This window comes from Zea mays, chromosome 10 (assembly GCF_902167145.1).
Source record: "Zea mays cultivar B73 chromosome 10, Zm-B73-REFERENCE-NAM-5.0, whole genome shotgun sequence".
Classification (NCBI taxonomy): domain Eukaryota; kingdom Viridiplantae; phylum Streptophyta; class Magnoliopsida; order Poales; family Poaceae; genus Zea; species Zea mays.
The window spans coordinates 62,395,695-62,410,041 of NC_050105.1; the positions used below are offsets into that span (position 1 = coordinate 62,395,695).

The 14,347-nt window shown below is 42.6% G+C and overlaps 1 protein-coding gene across 1 annotated transcript in view; it reads left to right on the forward strand.

Annotated features, from left to right (window-relative positions):
• Window positions 1–10,693: 10,693 nt before the first annotated feature.
• Window positions 10,694–14,347, forward strand: part of LOC109942824 (uncharacterized) — a 57,800-nt gene continuing 54,146 nt past the window's right edge. The window contains exons 1-3 of the mRNA XM_020545372.1: window positions 10,694–11,360; window positions 11,523–11,605; window positions 12,032–12,428. Of these exons, the coding sequence (XP_020400961.1) occupies window positions 10,694–11,360; window positions 11,523–11,605; window positions 12,032–12,428 (1,147 nt within the window). The remainder of the gene's footprint in view (window positions 11,361–11,522; window positions 11,606–12,031; window positions 12,429–14,347) is intronic.

Consider the following 14,347-nt stretch of genomic DNA (forward strand, 5'->3'; position numbering starts at 1 on the left):
AGAGTGGCAGCCCCTGTCGCTGAAGCTTTTTTCGGCGGCATGACGAAGGTGATGCTTGCCGAAGATGTTCAAAGCTCAAGAAATGGAAGTGAGTTCACCCCACGGTGGGCGCCAATGTTGGGGACTTGTTCTCAAATGCTTCGGCATGAAGGAAAATAAGGGTACAAGCGTGATGCTAAAGCGAATGCCCAGTCAGCGTGAACAGTACGGGAGTACTGTTCATCTATTTATAGACACGGGACGCAGCCCGTGTAAAATTACATTAATGCCCTTTACATTTATCAATAACTCTATAGTAATTCTTCGAGGTCTAATTTGGCTTTTCATCTTTAAGTCGATTCCCTTTTTCTGCTGTCATGCCGAAGCTTTTCTACATATAGCTTCATGATCGTCTCATCCTTCGTCATGATCGCCTTCCATCCCAGTTAAGCTTCGTCTTGACCATGCTCTTGTATACCCGTAAGCTGATTCCGAAGATGCCTGCTAGCATACTTGGAAAACATTGTCAAATCATGTTTTTGAGGGCCTTCGGAAGCTGAAAGCCCCCAACAGATAGAATCGTTCCCCTTTTGGGTCCGAGGCAGTCCTATTACGAAATCCATGCCTATTTCTTCCCACTTCCATTTGGGCACTGGGAGGGGTTGCAGTAGGCCTGTAGGCCTCTGATGTTCTGCCTTAGTTCGTTGGCAAGTATCACACTAGGCCACATACTGAGTTATCTCCTTTTTCATTCCTCTCCACCAGTATCTGGTCTTGAGGTCTAGGTACATCTTGGTAGTCCCTGGGTGGATAGAATAGGCTGAGTTGTGGGCCTCGTCGAGCAGGATTTCTCATGCCTCTCCATTCGGCACACACAGACGGTTTCTGAACCAAAGGGACCCCTTTTCATCTATCCTAAGATACGAAAGTCGTTCCTTGCTAGCCTTTTCTGCAAGTCCTACCATCTCGGTGTCCAAACGCTGAGCTTTGTGAATGAGATCTTCCAGCATCGGTTTAACTTCTATGCTGCCATTTTCTCCTAAACAAGCATTCAACTGAGCTGATTCTCTCTTCCAGTCTTCCAAAAAGTTGGTTGCTTTCTCCCCAAAAGGTTTCCGGCTGAGGGCATCCTCTACTACATTGGGCTTTCCAGGGTGGTAGTGGGTCTCGATGTCATAATCCTTAATCAGCTCTAGCCATCTTCGTTGATGGAGATTGAGATCTGGTGGGTGAAAATGTACTTCAGGCTCTTGTGATCTGTGAATATATGACATTTGTTTCCAATCAGGTAGTGTCTCCATATCTTTAGAGCATGCACTATGGCTGCTAATTCCAAATCATGGGTTGGATAATTCTGCTCATGAAGCTTGAGTAGGCGTGATGCATAGATGATGACTTTCTCATTCTGCATAAGCACACATCCCAAACCTTGTCTTGAAGCATCATAGAAGATGACAAAACTTTGGTGGATGTCTGGCAGTGTCAAAACTGGCGCGGTTGTGAGTTTCTTCTTTATGATTTGGAAACTTTCTTCACACTTTGGGTCCACACAAATTTATTGTCTTTCTTGAGGAGCTCGGTCATGGGTCTTGCTATGCTAGAGAATCCTTTGATAAAACGGTGGTAATATCCCGCCATTCCCAAGAAGCTTCGAACTTCACTAACGTTGGATGGCTACTTCCATTTGGACACTGCTTCTACTTTGGATGGGTCCACTTCTATCCCTTCTGTTGTTAAGATATGCCCGAGGAAGGCTATCTTTTCTAACCAGAATTTGCATTTGCTGAGCTTGGCATAGAGTTGATGTGCTCTGAGTCTTCCGAGGACAATTCGGAGGTGATGCTCATGATCCTCACGACTCTTGGAGTAGATAAGGATGTCGTCAATAAAGACTACGACAAACTTATCCAACTCTTCCATAAATACCTTATTCATAAGATTCATGAAAAAGGCGGGTGCGTTGGTTAGTCCAAAGGGCATTACTGTGAACTCATACTATATGTACCGGGTGACAAATGTCGTCTTCTGAACGTCCGCTTCCTTGATTCTCAGCTGATGATATCCTAACCTTAGATCAATCTTGGAGAAATACTTGGCCCCTTGCAGTTGGTTGAAGAGGTCATCAATCTGAGGTAGTGGATACTTGTTTTTGATTGTAACTTCATTTAAGGATCGGTAGTCAATGCACATTCTCATGCTTCCATCCTTCTTGGTGACGAACAAGACTGGTGCTCCCCAAGGAGATGAACTAGGACGAATGTACCCTTTCTGTTGAAGTTATGTGATCTGGAGCTTCAGTTCTGCCAATTCTGTGGCAGCAATGCGGTATGGTCTTTTTGCGATTGGTGCGGTGCCTGGGATCAGATCAATGTAGAATTCTACCTCTCTTTCTGGAGGCATTCCTGGCATTTCTTCCGGGAACACATCCATGAACTCTTCTATCACACATATACTTTCTACTGCTAGGCTAAACACCATTGGATCTTGGGTTGGTGGCTGAGCCATACACGAAACTGATTTTCCGTGGTGATCAGTGAGAAGAATAGTCTTATCTGCGCAACTTATGATGCCATTGTGCTTGGTCAACCAATCCATTCCTAGGATCACATCAATTTTGTGGGATGGTAGTACGACTAAGTCCACCAAGAATATTACCCCACTTAAAATAATTCTGACTTGGGAGCATTTGAGGTGGCATAGAAGGTCTGACCCTAAGGTTCGGGTGACCAAAGGAATTTCTAAAGATGCAGTGGGAATGCCATGCTTTTCCACAAAACTAGTGGCGATGAATGAATGGGATGCTCCATAATCAAAAAGTACAGCGGTGGGGGTAAATTCGACTAGGAACTCACCGAGCACTACTCCAGGGGCTTGTTGGGCTTCTTGAGCGTCGACGTGATTCACTCATGCCCTGCCATGAAACTGGGTCTTGCTTAGCTAGCTATTGGAGAAGGGTGCCTTGGAGGCGGGTGCCAAAACATTCTTGGGGCCATTCACCGAGTTGGAGTAGGTAGGTACGGATGTCTTCAACTAAGGACAATTATTCTTGTAGTGACTGGGGTCTCCACAGTGCCAACATGAATTGGCTGGAGGTTGGCTGCTTGCAACTGATGGAGTGTGGAGTGAACTTTGACCCGGCTGGCTGAAACGTGATGGAGCGGACCCTGAAGGCTTGCTGAAGCTCGGTCCTTTGGGAGGGAACCCAAAAGATCGAACTCTCTGGTGCATGTCCTGCTGCTGAGCTCGGAGAACTTGAAACTTCCTCTTGAGGTGACCCTTTTCTTCTTCTCGATCTCTTTCCACCTAGATGGCCTTGTTTGAGAGGTGCGAGAAACTGAGGAAATCTTGGCTGGCGAGGATGGTCTTGAGTTCTGGTCTCAGCCCCTTCAAGAACGGGCCATCTTCTTGGCATCCGTGCTGACATCATCAGGTGCATCGTGAGCTAGCTCTGTGAATTTGTGGACATATTCACTAACAGATCTCCCTCTTGAGTTAACTTCCGAAATTCTTCTTCTTTGAGCTGGACGATTCCCAAGGGCACATGATGCTCTCGGAAAGCGGCTTCAAATTCTGCCTAGGTAGCATCTCTGACAGCAGCGCTGAAAGTATCCCACCAGGATAGGGCCATCCCGGAGAGTTGATGAGCAGCAAGATGAACACGCTGGTTTTCAGGGCATCCGATGGCCTCTAACTTCCCCTTTACTGTGCGCAGCCAGTCATCAGCATCGAGCAGGTTGCTGGATCCGGCGAACGTGGGAGGCTTGAGCCTTAGGAACTCTCCCATTCTATCCTGAGGCCTTCCTCCAATCGAGCGTTGGTTCTCGAGGCTTCTAGTGAGGACCTCAATGAGTCGGGTTTGGTTGGCTAGAACTTGGGCTAGGTCTAACGGCACCTCCGGAGGTGCAGGGAGGTGGGTTTCACTCCCTTCTCAATCGACTTCTCCTTCGGCACCTAGGGGAGACCTTGCTCCAATCCTTGAGGCGGTAGGCGTGGTTTTATCCGGGGCCATCTGCCAGAGGGGAGAAAGAATTACTACTATGCATATGCCATATTTTTTCTCAAACATGTTATTTTATTCAGCACTCTAGTTCATTACAAGCATACAATCACCACATATCACACTACGCACGAGCGTTTTCTAAGGTGTCCTCAAACTCCCTGAGAAGATCATCAAGGCTAGCCAGGGACACTTCCTCAACGTCAGAAAAGTTTTCTATCCCTAGGGGAGGTAGTGCTGGCGGGGCTTCCTCCTTCGGGTCAGTCTGGCATCCTTGGCTCTTGAAACGTTTTCGGATCTTCTTGACGGGGGCGAGCTTCTTTAACCTCTTAGCATAGTCCATCTTCAGGGTCCGGTATGCCTCATGAGTGTTGGCTTCTTCACCCTCTGCCATCTCAAGACTATCTTGAAGAGTCGTCTTTTCTTCCTTCAATTCCTTGATCTATTGCTCTAGGCTTTCCACCCGAGATTTTAGGTGGGTGCATTGGGAGAAAAGGTCATCATAGTGGTTGTCAAGGGTGTGGAGATATCTGGCCATGTAGACTATGGTAGGATCATCTTCATTGGGATCTCTTTCTGACAAGGCCTGGAGTCTTTTCCTCCAAGCAGGAGTATTTTTGTTGCTAGGTGGACAGTAGTGAAGGGGTGTCTCAGAGACTTCCCTGCTATAGTTTTGGCATAGCTGGCGGAGGGCTTTTTGGGCAGCATTCTGGCAGGTGTCTGGGAAACGATGTCCAGTGGCGGTGATTTGGAAGAGAGGGTGATTTGGGTAGTTCCGGCTTTCCCCAGGTAGACTGCCATAGAGCATTTCTCAATCCCGTTCTTGCGGTATTCTTTCCAGACATACTCCGGCTTCTTGCGGATCCCCATGCGAAGCGCGCAGCTCCAAAGAAGGTGAGAGAATCCTTCCACCTCCGAGCAGTAGGATGTCCTAATGACAAAGGAGCCTTCCATCTGGTAGCAAGAGAAGAAGGGTTGTTAATATCGGGGAAAGAAGAGAAGGTTCTTTAAAAGGTTAAGAGGTCTTTTCTTGAGGAAAGCTTTTTAGGTCAGGGCTGCGGTCTACGACTAGCCCTATGGCTCTGATACCACCTGAAGCGTCCCAATCCTTTGGGACTTAAATGTGAAACAATTATTAGTCCCAAGAAGCTAGTAAACACATTCCTTTCTTCAAATAGTATAGAGTTTCAGATAACAGTTATTACCATACCAAAATACAAGCTCTAGCGAGCCTGGAAACAAAGGCACAGTGGAAGATCATCTAGCCCAAGCCACAGGCAGACTAGGTGCAGACACAACCCCTTATAGTCGAACATAGTGGAAAAGAAGTCTTCAGCTGCTAAAAACATAAATAAATCTGGGTGAAAACACTAGGTATTCTGCAAGCCCGTCACATCCGTAAAGAGATAGATACCTATACAATACATGCTTGGTATGGTGGAGTTGAAGTCACTCTTTTCTTTTTCAGAGAAAGGCTATACCTTGATGGTTTACCCGAGAGAGAGAAGTAGCACATTTTCACACTCAACCACCACTGAGCTTCCTGCTCCCGTGGTATTACTTTTATTTCCAAAAACACCCACACACACTTCCCAGTTTACGGAGATCAAAAACACTAATTGCCATACCACACCAGACTCATCCATGCTAGTGGACACTGACTATTTGAATAGGTTTCAAACTCTATGCAGAGGGGTACACTTTACCCACTAGTCCGGCTCTATAGTCTCATGGCCAATGAGACTCGAATCTGAATCTCTTTCCTTCATTGCACGTCCTTACCTTAACGGTTATACCAGAAGGAGTCAGGCCACTGTCATGCCTAAACCGGACAAAACATTCCCCCTCCTTATCCTCCCGGTGCTCCCCAGCCATCATAACCCTGGGGTTTGGACTGTACAAGTTCAGATTGAGTGACTGCCCATACAGTCTCGAGTGGTTGTACTTGTCATGAGTACAGGTAGTGAAGGATGACAAAACCGGTCCTTATACGAGGGGACAATCCTTCTCATATGACCACGCCAGTAAGCAACACGTTACAACCCCCAAGTCATACTACATCAACTCAAGTACAACCAACATCATCACCAACCCAAGTCTTTGATGGACCAATTACACGTAGCCGAGCTAAGAACCTACAGCAAGAGGTGCACGCGCTACTTTATGGGTTTAAATTAAACACTAATGAGAACTTTATGCTACCTAAGTCGTGTATGTTGATATTACTTAGGTTCACCAAAGAGGAAGGACAAAACATATCAAGGGCGAATCAGCAAGAAGAGTTATGCCCGAGTTAGTCCAGCGCAATAGAACCATCCAGAAGAAACAGTCATATCTTTTGATTCCCAAAAGCTATGAAGGCCCATAAGTACTTTTTGGAAAGCTCTTGAAGTCTAGTTTCCAATGCTTCTAAGGCTGGCTTAATCAAATCTAACAGAAAGGCAGCTGACCTACTTTAGTGCTGACTGGTCAGAAGGTCAACAGTCTGTTTGATGACCAAGTTTTCATATTAAATTGCATCATTCTATGAAGTTTCATTAAGCATGCTATACATGGTGAGAAAGCTTATCAAGTCAGCTTTCCAATGCATCTAGTCCCACCTCATTTGGAGATTCCTAGGGGAAGTTATTATCAAAACACTAAAGGTTGCGCAGAAGTCAAACAGCCATACGGAAATCAGCTCTGCGGAACTCCCGAAGAGGCTCCTTCACATTAGCACGTGAAAATACTTTTGATTCATGTTTATACCTCTCTAAGTCTGGTTGTTACTAGTATAAATACCCCCCTATGTCTATGATGTAAGGCAGCTTTTGATAATCTAAAAACAGAACCTTTTTGTTCAGCTGTGTGCTAACAAATATTGAGAGTGATCTCTACCCCTTTGCTCTTGTGAATTCCTTTGCGGGATTGCAGAAGCGGCGGCTTCATCCACTCCCAAGTGGTGCTTCTACTCCCTTCGAGGTCTCCTCGATCGATTGTAGGTTGTGTTGGTTGGTTCTTTGAGAATGTGGTTGGGCGAATCCTCGATTCAGGTTGCCGGTTAAAGACGGTGGTTGGCTTTGAGTTTTATTTGTCAGGTTGCACTAGTTATCGTTGCTTGCACCAAGTTATCTTGGCTTCTTCAAAGCTAGATATCTGAAGATTGATCCTACGTCGTGAAGATTGGGCATCGTGACGCATCATCTGGTATCAAAGCGTCAGTTGCCACGGTAGGATTCTTTACCCTTAGCTACATATATTTTATGTTCGTCCTATTCACCAAAAAGCCATAATATATTTTTGCCATAGCCATTTGTTTCAATCTGTTGTTCCAGTGGGTTTTGTTAAGTTTTAGTCCTTAGAGTCTTTGTTTAGTTGCTGGTCACTCTATCCTTTGTGTTTCCTTTGAGCCTCTTATATATATCTGAAAATATCTATAAAAAGAAAAAATCTGAAAACCCTCATCATTTCATTCGCATTAACTTTGATCATATTTAAGTTATAGCTGCTGGTTGAGTTCTTTGTTAATTATTATAAAGTGTGCAATATCATATCAGATCTCTGTGTTTAGTTCTTTAAAAAAAGAGTATCAAAAAAAGAGAAGAAAGAAAGGTATCAAAAAAAGTGTTGAGAAAGGTTGTGAAAGAAAAGTAGAACAATCAGTTTGTTTATGTGCACAAGTGCTCAAAGTTTTATCAAGTTGTTCAACCAGTTTACTATTGTTATTTAGTGCAAAATTTTTGTTGGATCTGATTGCAACACTTGCATTCCAATCATACTCCTTGTCAGCATCAAATCTGAAATTTCTTGTGTGTGTGTTTGATCTATTTACATCACTCGTATCTTGTAGTTAGCACTAGGCAGGGAACTTCTAGTTGGATGATTATTTAACTTTACAACAACTAGGATTCAGATTGCATCCCTTGTTTATTATTCCCCACCAAGCTCCACATATAAGCCATCGTAATTGGTACTCTGGTCTTGTATTCGCTTAACCACCACTTTCTTGTTACCACCACACATTTTCTTGCAACCCACAGGGACCTCATTAGAGCTTTGGTTGGTAAGAGTGGTGAGGTTGTGAGATTCTATATAGCTTCATATTCCACCTATATTTGTTGCCTTGTCACCACTAATTTCGCATGAAGATGGATCCCAACGCTGAGATTGAAGAATGTGTCACCATGATACAATTCAATGAGCTCAAACAAAGCATAGAAGACAAGCAAGATCGGTTGGCACAAGATCTTCATATACTTATGGCTGAAATCAGAGGTCGTCGTCGACTCCCTGATGGTGCAAGAAACCATGATGAAGACGGGGAAGAAGGTGAAAGAAATTATTCTAGAAGAGCAAGTGAACATGGGAGGAGAAATCAAGGTGCTGCACGTGGTAGAGGAAGAGCCCGGAATCGAAGAAATGATGACAATGAAGAATCTGAATTTGGGGATGATGATGATCAGTCCCAACATCGTTGTTGGGGACTTGTTCTCAAATGCTATGAATTAAGAAGAAGGCAACACAAAATGTTAAATGTTAATGCCCCTTCATCCTACGAAGCATTATTTCCCTTAGGATATAACGATCTTCAGACGAAGGTCATGAAGCACATACCTTCATGATCACAGTATATGTTAATAAAAGAAGAAGCATATGAAATATAAGAGACAATATAAACAATCATATAACATTATTAACTTGTTCTCATTATATTATCATAGAGAGACAGAAACAATACTGAATTATAAATGTACCTTCGGCTTGATAGAAGGTAAAAGTACAAGCGTGGCGCACAAGTGAATACAAGTCAGTGTGAACAGTACGGGAGTACTGTTCATCTATTTATAGGCACAGGACGTAGCCTGTGTGAAATTACATTCATGCCCTTCATATTCACTATTGACTTAAGAACAAACTGTCAAGGACTAGATAGCCTTTTCCTCCTTAAGTCGGTTCCTCTTTCTGTTACTGAGTCGAAGCTTTCTCGCGCCGCCTTCGGCGCTGGTCCAATCTTTCGTTCCAATCCTGCTTTCCATTCTGTATATGCTTTTAACCTGAGACCGAAGGTACCTGTTCATATGTTACACTTGGAAAACATTGTTAAATCATGTTTTTGAGGACCTTTGGAGGACGAAGGCCCCCAACAATCGCTATGGTCGTCGTCATCATAGAGGCGTCAACCAAGAAGAGAGATTTGGGAAACTAAAGTTTACCATGCCAAAATTTGATGGTAGATCTGATCCTGAAGATTATTTCACATGGGAACTGAAGGTAGAGAAAATCTTCTGCCTACATAATTATTCAGAGAAAGAAGAAACTTGCAATGGCATCTCTTGAGTTTGAAGGATATGCTCTGATTTGGTGGGAGCAACTACTTTGTGATCGTGAAGAAGATGGAGAGGACCATATTGTTACTTGGCAAGAGATGAAGCAAGAAATGAGAATTTGTTTTGTGCCGAAGCATTATCAGCATGATCTTTTTGATAAATTGCAGAATTTGAGGCAAGGAAGTTTCTCTGTTGAGGAGTATTATAAGGAGATGGAGAATGCCATGATTAGAGCCAATGTGTATGAAGACGAAGAGCAAACCATTGCACGTTTCATGGCTGGGTTACACCGCAACATTCAGCGTATTGTTGAGTTTCAGTCGTACCAAAGTCTTATTGATTTGGTACATCAAGCCACCAAAGCTGAACACCAGCTGCAACAAGATGCTAAGAGCACCAAGCCCTTGTCATATGGTGCACGAACCATGACTGGAGGAAGCAAATCAATCTCAAGGGTTACTGCTGCATCCTCAGTGACAAAAGGTTCAACTGGAGGCTTGCGATCCAATATTCAAGGCAATTCTAGTGGAAAGAACGGTGCTGCTCCAAACACGAGTTATAAACCAGCAGCATCCACTTCAACATCAGTAGGTTCAATAGCCAAGAGTAGTGGTATTCGGTGCTTCAAGTGTGGAGGTTGTGGTCATGTCATAAAGGAGTGTCCAAATAATCGTGTGATCCTTGTGAATGATGATGGAGAATATACATCAGCTAGTGAAGAGGAAGCTGAAGCAAAAAATGTAGAAGACACTCATAAAATTGAGGAACACACTGGATGTGAATTTGAGCATGGTACTACTCTTGTGGTTACACAAATCTTGAGTGTTCAAATGAAAGAAGCTGAAATTGGACAGCGACATAATCTTTTTCAAACGCGAGCAAAAGTACAAGACAAAGTAGTAAAGGTAATCATTGATGGAGGGAGCTGCCATAATCTTGCAAGTCGTGAGATGGTTGAAAAGCTTGGTTTGAAGTTGCAGCGACACCCTCATATGGTGCAACATTCAGCGTATTATCAGCATTGTGGAATGAATAGGGAGATATCAAGATTGGTTATAAGGTGAAAGTTCCGTTCAAGATTGGAGAGTATGTTGACACAGTGGAGTGCAATGTTGCACCCATGTCTGTGTGTCACATGCTGCTAGGAAGACCTTCGCAATATGACCGATATTATCAGCATTGTGGAAGAACAAATCAATACACGCTAGATCTAAAAGGGAGAAAGTTCGTACTCAAGCCTATGACCCCTCGACAAATCATGGCTGAACATTTACAAAAGAAAACTGAAATTAGTGCAGTAAGTAGAGGAGGAGAAGAGCAAAAGAAATTGAGTGTCATCCACAATTCGGTGAGCGAGTGCTACAAGCCAAATTCAAGAGATAAAAGGAAGGAAGAGGGAGAACATCTAGTTATGCTAGCCACAAAATCTGAGCTAAGAGAAGTGAAGAACAACCCATATCAAGTGCTCTTTGTACTTGTGAACAAAGAGGTTTTGATTTCTCTTAACGACATAACATCTCTTCCTAGTGTTGTAGCTGATCTTTTGCGGGACTTTGAAGATGTGTTTCCACAAGAAACACCGGCTGGACTACCTCCAATTCGAGGGATTGAGCATCAAATCGATCTTATTCCAGGGGCTGCACTTCCTAACCGTCCACCATATCGAACCAATCTTGAAGAAACTAAGGAAATACAAAGGCAAGTGCAAGAACTTCTTGATAAAGGTTTTGTTCGTGAAAGCTTAAGCCCTTGTGTTGTTCCTGTGATTTTAGTACCTAAGAAAGATGGATCTTGGAGGATGTGTGTTGATTGTAGAGCTATAAATAATATTACCGTTCGCTATCGCCATCCTATTCCACGGCTAGATGATATGCTTGATGAATTAAGTGGTTCCACATTTTTTACTAAAATTGATTTGAGAAGTGGATACCATCAAATAGGAATGAAAACTGGAGATGAATGGAAGACTGCATTTAAAACAAAATTTGGGTTGTATGAATGGTTAGTGATGCCCTTTGGGTTGACTAATGCTCCTAGTACTTTTATGAGATTAATGAACCATGTATTAAGAACTTTCATTGGAAAATTTGTTGTTGTCTACTTCGATGATATTCTAATTTACAGCAAGTCTTTTGATGAACATGTGAAACACATTCGACAAGTTTTAGATGAGGTTAGAAAGGAGAAATTATTTGCTAATCTTCAGAAGTGCAGTTTTTGCACAGACCATGTTGTGTTTCTTGGCTTTGTTGTTTCAGCAAAAGGAATAGAGGTGGATGAATCCAAGGTGAAAGCAATCAAGGATTGGCCAGCTCCAACGAATGTAAGTCAAGTAAGAAGTTTTCATGGTCTTGCTGGGTTTTATAGAAGATTTGTGCGAGATTTCAGTACCATCGCTTCCCCTTTAAATGAATTGACAAAGAAAGGTGTTGAATTTAAATGGGGAAACTCACAAGAAGATGCTTTTCAAGAATTGAAGAAACATTTGACTGAAGCACATGTACTTATTCTTCCTGATTTCACTAAAACTTTTGAAGTAGAATGTGATGCTAGTGGGATTGGGATAGGAGGAGTTTTAATGCAACAAGGAAAACATATAGCATATTTTAGTGAAAATTTGGGAGATGCTCAATTAAATTATTCTATGTATGACAAAGAATTGTATGCTTTGGTTCGAACGCTTGAAACATGGCAGCACTACTTATGGCCAAAAGAGTTTGTTATTCATTCCGATCATGAAGCTTTGAAGTATTTGAAAGGGCAAGCCAAACTGAACCGTCACCATGCTAAATGGGTTGAGTTTATCGAAACATTTCCATACATTGTGAAATATAAGAAAGGTAAGGACAATGTGGTCGCTGATGCCTTGTCTCGAAGGAATGTGTTGTTGAATCAACTAGAGATAAAAGTTTTGGGTCTTGAAAATTTGAAAGAAATGTATAATGATGATCCTGAATTTTCAGAACCATACAATCAATGTAAAGATGGAAAAGGTTGGGAAAAATATCATATACATGATGGATTTTTGTTTAGAGCTAACAAACTTTGTGTACCAAATTCTTCGGTTAGATTGCTTTTATTGCAGGAGTCACATGGAGGAGGTCTAACAGGTCATTTTGGACAAAAAAAGACTTATGAACTGCTCAGTGATCATTTCTATTGGCCCACGATGAGGAGAGACGTCATCAGATTTGTGGAGTGTTGTGTCACCTGTCACAAAGCTAAGTCAAAACTGAACCCTCATGGTTTATATACTCCTTTACCCGCTCCTAAAATTCCTTGGGAAGACATAAGCATGTTAAGGCTGCCGATGACTCAAAAAAAGAGAGATTCTATTTTTGTTGTGGTTGATAGAATTTCAAAAATGGCTCATTTGATTCCGTGCAACAAGAGCGACGATGCTTCACATGTTGCCAATTTGTTTTTCAGAGAAATCTTGAGGCTACATGGAGTGCCCAAGACCATCGTATCTGACCATGATGTGAAGTTTGTGAGCTATTTTTGGAAAACATTGAGGGCAAAGCTTGCGACTAAACTTTTGTTCTCCACCACATGCCACCCCCAGACAGATGGACAAACTGAAGTGGTGAATCGTACATTGTCAATGCTGCTGCGAACAATGGTAAAGAAGAACTTGAAGGATTGGGATGAATGTTTGCCACACGTGGAGTTTGCTTATAATAGGGCAGTACATTCTACAACTAATTTATGCCCCTTCGAAATTGTATATGGGTTCAAACCTATTGCTCCGATATATTTGTTGCCCCTTCCATTGCAGGAAAGAACCAATATGGAAGCTTCCAAGCGTGCTGCATACATAAAAAAGATACATGAGAAGACCAAGGAAGCAATTGAGCTCAAAGCAGTGCGCAAGGCTGCAAGCATGAACAAGCATAGGAAGAAAGTGTTATTTGAATCGGAGGACTTGGTTTGGATTCACTTACGCAAGGAGCGTTTTACTGATCAGCGCAAATCCAAATTGATGCCACGAGGGGATGGTCCATTTTGTGTTCTTGCAAAGATCAATGATAATGCATACAAGATAGATCTTCCTCCAAGCTATAGCGTGAGCAACACATTCAATGTTACTGACCTCTTACCATATACGAGTGAAGACACTTCAGAGTCGAGGATGACTCCTTTTCAAGGGGAGGACAATGATACGACCACGCCATTAAGCAACACGTTACAACCCTCAAGTCATACTACATCAACTCAAGTACAACCAACATCATCACCAACCCAAGTCTTTCATGGACCAATTACACGTAGCCGAGCTAAGAAGCTACAGCAAGAGGTGCACGCGCTACTTTATGAATTTCAATTAAACACTAATGAGAAATTTATGCTACCTAAGTCGTGTATGTTGATATTACTTAGGTTCACCAAAGAGGAAGAATAAAACATATCAAGGGCGAATCAGCAAGAAGAGCTATGTCCGAGTCAGTCCAGCGCAACAGAACCGTCCAGAAGAAACAGTTATATCTTTTGATTCCCAAAAGCTATGAAGGCCCATAAGTACTTTTTAGAAATCTCTTGAAGTCTAGTTTCTAATGCTTCTAAGGCCGACTTAATCAAATCTACCAGAAAGGTAGCCGACCTACTTTAGTGCTGACTGGTCAGAAGGTCAACAGTCTATTTGATGACCAAGTTTTCGTATTAAATTGCATCATTCTACGAAGTTTCATTAAGCATGCTATACATGGTGAGAAATATTATCAAGTCAGCTTTCCAACGCATCCAGCCCCACCTCATTTGGAGATTCCTAGAAGAAGTTATTATCAAAATACTAAAGGTTGCGCAGAAGTCAAACAGCCATACGAAAATCAGCTCTACAGAACTCCCGAAGAGGCTCCATCACATTAGCACGTGAAAATACTTTTGATTCGTGTTTATACTTCTCTAAGGCTGGTTGTTACTAGTTTAAATACACCCCTATGTCTATGATGTAAGGTAGCTTTTGATAATCTAAAAACAGAACCCTTTTGTTCAGTTGTGTGCTAACAAATATTGAGAGTGATCTCTACCCTTTTGCTCTTGTGAATTCCTTCGCGGGATTGCAGAA